General features: G+C 40.5%; 1 protein-coding gene across 1 annotated transcript; it reads right to left on the reverse strand.

The window, feature by feature from the left end:
* Positions 1 to 732: 732 nt before the first annotated feature.
* On the reverse strand, positions 733 to 1,686 carry LOC134406929 (olfactory receptor 10AG1-like). The gene has a single exon (XM_063138604.1). It carries the CDS (start codon positions 1,684 to 1,686, stop codon positions 733 to 735), a length of 954 nt encoding a protein of 317 aa, XP_062994674.1.
* Positions 1,687 to 5,056: the final 3,370 nt, after the last annotated feature.

Raw genomic sequence — 5,056 nt, forward strand, 5'->3', positions numbered from 1 at the left:
CTTGAGGATTTCTCCCCCATCCCATTCCAAAAGATGACAAAATAGAGAATAAGCACAGGAGACAGTAAAAGGCCAGAAGTTGCAGATCTAAAAAAAGAAAGACAGCGAGCACTTACTGTGAATTAAAGAACCATCTCTTCTTGCGGGAATGAAGGATTTGTGCTGTGTTAGGCCTGACTGAAGAAGAAAACTGGACTTTGGAGTTTGCATTTTCTGAAGGGACCTCTGGGGGTTGGGGAAAGGAGGGACAGGACTTCAAGAGGCTTTCAGTGTTACTGTGACTGTTTGTTTAAACTGTTTTTGTTTAAATGATGGAAGCTTTTCTTTATTCTACTTCAGTGTTATAGGTTTTTGACTCCCTTTTCTTTATTACTTGAATTCTGTACTTGCCTTTGTTTTATTTTTATAAATTTGTTTTAATCTCCCCCTATCCCAGACTACTCCCGTTTCCTTTGAACATCCAAAGAATTTTCTCTCCTAGATTTTCTTGAAGGCATCTTGCAAGTCTTCATTTTTGCAAGCTCAACTTGTTTCCAAGTCAATTTCTTTCAGAAACAATATTTGCAAGTCAATCCCTTTCTAAGCAAACCTCATTCAAGCATTTGGTGACTCATGCATCCCCATTTATTAGATGAAATCCCTCTTGCCAGAAACATTTACAGTCTTTAGAAATAAATAGGTACAAGTATCACATTCAGTTTGGATGTCACTAACTATGCCTATGTTGTTTAATCATCCAAAACATTTTTTCTCCCAAATTCTCTTAAAGGCATATTTCACCTCTTTATTCCGCAAGCTGTATATCACAGGGTTTAAAATGGGACCAACAACCGTGTAAAACAGAGAGAGATATTTATCTGTGTTTGGAAAATAAGTGGAATTCGGCTTTAAATATATAATGCAACCAGAACCAAAGAATAAGGTCACCACAATAAGGTGTGAAGAGCAGGTGGAGAAGGTCTTCTTCTGGCCTTCAGAGGAGGAGATTTTCAGAATGGCAGCAATGATGCCGGCATAAGACATCAAGATCAGGATAAAAGGAAAAGTCACAAAAACCATGGCCACAGCAAAGACAGCAATTTCAGTCCTCGAAGTATCCCCACAAGCCAATTTCAATAATGGGGGGATGTCACAAAAGAAATGGTTGATCACATTGGAGTCACAAAAGGGCAAAGTAAACACCATGCTGGTATGGCCAAAGGACATAAAAAACCCACTTAACCAAGATGCCACAGCTAGACTTGTGTACACTTTTCGGCTCATCAGGACAGGGTAGTGCAGAGGCTTACAAATGGCAACATAGCGGTCATAGGCCATTGAGGCCAAGAGAAAACACTCTGACCCACCCAGGAAGAATGTAAAATAGGTCTGCAGGGCACAACCAATAAAGGAGATGGATTGACTACCAGAAAGGATGTTGTTAAGCATCTTAGGGACATTGACTGAGGTATAACAGATCTCCAGGAAGGACAGATTTCTGAGGAAGAAATACATTGGTGTGCAAAGAGAAGAGTCAGTCAGTGTAAGGAGAATGATGAGAAGATTCCCAGCCAGAGTGAGAATATAGATCACCAGAAAAACAGCAAATAATAAACTTTGTAGTTTGGGGTCATCGGAAAGACCCAGAAGGATAAAATTATCTGGTGCCGTGCTGTTTTGCAGAATATTTTCTTTCTTGGTCTGCATTCCTGAAAGGAAAATTTGCAAAATTAGCAATTTGGACAAACACATGTTTTAAATTTGTGAACAGAGAAATTCTAGAAGGTCAGATGACTTTCTCATTATCTGTTTTCCCCTTTTCAGTGATCTGGAAAAATGTGAAGGGGATAAAAATAGTAAAAGCAGGTGGCGTGGAGAGAAGCCTTAACAATACAAATGTTTTCATTTTCAAATCGTTTTTGGTGAGTGTGTGAGAGTTAATATCTGCATGTCATGTTATTTATTTTCACAACCCTTAAGAAATATAGTAGCCTGCATATAGACTTAGTCAGACTCTACATACAGTGGATGCTGGCAGGCCCTATTTCAATGGGGCAGAGAAACTGCTCTGTTTTTCAGTCAGAACAAGTCAGAATTCTAAAGAATATATTCAAGAATCTATGGCCTTAGCTAGACCTAAGTATTATCCCAGGCAAATGGAGGGGTCATCCCTGCCTGCTTCCGGGATCCCCTGTGTGTCATTTGAATGCACAGGGATGATCCCAGGACAATCCCAGGATATAGGCCTGGTCTAGCCATGGCCTATCTCTCAGCATCTTAGATTGCTTCTTTAGACTTCTATTGAAACTCAGAGCAGATTCACCACTCCACCAAAATAGGACCCATCAGCCTCCACGATCTACATATGACTAAGTTTCAATCTAATCCAATGTACTAAAATTAGAATCAGTGGGGGAGGAGAGGAAAGGGGAAAAAATTATTCAATGTATTTAGATTGCAACAATAGCTTGGCTTTAAGTAATATTGCTAATAAGCTCAATTTTACTTTTTCAGTGGAATGCATAAAAAACCTATACCAGCAATGGAGAACATCCATCCTATGGGAGTGATACAACTTGGCAGCATCTTGGTCTTGGCCTGACCCTAGTTCTTCTCTCTGGGATGGAAAATCTCATTTCCAATCAGTAGCTATTTGGAGACAGGGCCTTTCTTCTTAGCACTGATTTTAAAAAAAATAATCAGGTGAAAGTATATCACTGATCAGAGATAAGCACTTTCCCCCACAAATGGAGTTGGTCTAGAAGAGGAAGCTGCTGAGTCTTATCAAAAGGTTACCGGGGCATAGATTAGAGTAGCTAGGCTCTCCATATCCAGGAACAGGTATAGTCAGTGCACCAACTGAAGTTAGTAATGGGCAATTTGGACCACAGAGGTCACCTGGGCCTCTGGAGACAAAGATGGATCCAGGATCACCCCCAAACTACATACCTGCTCCTTCAGAGGGAGTGCAGGACAATCCAGAAGAAGCAAATGGCCCGATTTCTGGATCTTGGAACTATTGACCCCTAATGTCTCTATCTTATCAGGATTCAGCTTCAGTTTATTAGTCCTCATCTAAGCCATAAGTGAATCCAAGCACCAGTTCAGAATATGCACGGATTCAAATGTCACAGAGAAATAGTTATTCAGATCACCACTCCTTCATATGGACATTAAACTCCAGAGTTCAGATGCCAATGGGCTGAGGCATAGTCGCCTAATGATTTCTCTGGAACCAACCCCACAAGTAAGAGACAAACCACTGTAAAACAGTGCATCCAACTCCCAACCCACAGAGTCGGTCAAAGAGGATACTGTCATCAATAGTACCGAAAGCTGCTGAGAGATCAAGGAGTAACAGGGTCAAACTCTTCTTGCCCTTGTCCTGAAGAAGGTTATCCATCAGGGCAACCAAGGCCAATTCCTTCCCAACACAGGGCATGAAGCTAAATAGGAATTAATCCAAGTATTCAGTTTTATTCGAGAGTACTTGTAGCTGAGAGGCCACTACTCTCTTAAGCATCTTATCTAGGAAGGGAATATTTATGACTGGATAATAATTTGCTCAGATCTCTGGGTCCAGGGAGGACTTTTTTTCATGAGTGGTTGCACAACTGCCTCCTTCAAGACAGAGACCATGCCTTCCTCTGAATGCTACCTCCAAGGGAGTCTCCAAAGGTGGCCAGAACGGAAAGGGACTCTTCAGTGCTAAATTTAGGGCTTTGTATTACAATAGCAGAAGCTTTATAGTAAGTGGAGTCAGGTGGCTCCAATTTTAGTTGGGCTGTGATTCCATTTTGGATTTTAGTCAGGAACAACCACTATTCTTGAAGGAGCTATCCAAGGTGCTGAACCCTATACCCACAATGGGTTCATCATCTTGGATAGATGAACATTCACATTCTGTCTGGTTCTTAATCCCAGAATGAAATCAAAGTCCCACCTAAACCAGATCCACCAGCCTCGACAGTTTATAGTGCAATTCAATACATCTCCAATCAGAAGAAAGTTCTATTGTGTTCATTCAGGCAAGATAAGGGAATATAAAATTTTTATATCTATTATTTTAAAATAATCACTGTAATACAGGGCTCATCTACACCAAGCAGGATATTCCACTATGACTGCAGTATATAAAATGTAGGAGCCACACCAAGCAGGATATAGTGGTATGAAAGTGGTATATGTCAAAGGACCCCAATAGTGGTCAGCGCACTTCAATACTGCTATGAAGAAGTTGTGTGGCTCCTGCCTTTTATGCAATAATAATATAAAATGTCTGCAAAACAGTATCATCTTAGAACAATTTACTTCAAGAAATATGGACAGTGCACTCCTTCAGGAGGAGTCACACCAGTCTTCAAAACAAGATACTCCTGTACTTACTGAAACTGTGGAGGTCACACAAGCCCAACTCCTCTGCTGCACTAGTCATTTCCTAAGCACAATCATAGAAAGAAACAATTTTATTCCTATGTTTTATGGTCCCAGATTATCCCCACTGGGAGCTCTACATACAAGCAGATCACAAAGAATAATCACCTGAGTGGGCAGATACACTAATGACATTACGAATCATAATGAGTAAAGTGTAAACTTATAACAATGCATGTATCTTCATATATAGCAGATATATATACCTAGCAACTTTTCAGAATAGGAACTAGTAATAACTTATCATTCTGCTGTTGTTTGTCAGGCCAAAGATGTGGTTCAATAAAATTATTCTGATAGGGTTTAACATTTGGAGTTCAACCAAGTCCAGACTAACTTGAATCAATGAAGCACAGTGTTTGAGAGCCTTCTTTTCAGATAAACACCCCATTGGCAAGAGAAAAAGGGGTTAAGGATATGAAATGTACATTTGTTTCTCGAATGAATGTGCCAAATTTCATTCCAATTCGCCAGCTATGGCCTTTCCTGGACAGGGAGAACCTAGCCACAGTAGTGCATGCATTGGTAACTTCCTGATTAGACTACTGCAATTCACTCTACGTGGGGCTGCCCTTGAAGATGACTCAGAAGTTGCTGCTAGTGCAGAATGCAGCAGCTAGATTGCTGGCAGTTATATCTTACA

The sequence above is a fragment of the Elgaria multicarinata genome, chromosome 11, assembly GCF_023053635.1.
Source record: "Elgaria multicarinata webbii isolate HBS135686 ecotype San Diego chromosome 11, rElgMul1.1.pri, whole genome shotgun sequence".
Lineage (NCBI taxonomy): Eukaryota > Metazoa > Chordata > Lepidosauria > Squamata > Anguidae > Elgaria > Elgaria multicarinata.

Coding starts and splice junctions, on each gene's coding strand:
- LOC134406929 (XM_063138604.1), bottom strand. CDS start 1,686: ATGCAGACCAAGAAAGAAAATATTCTGCAAAACAGCACGGCACCAGAT.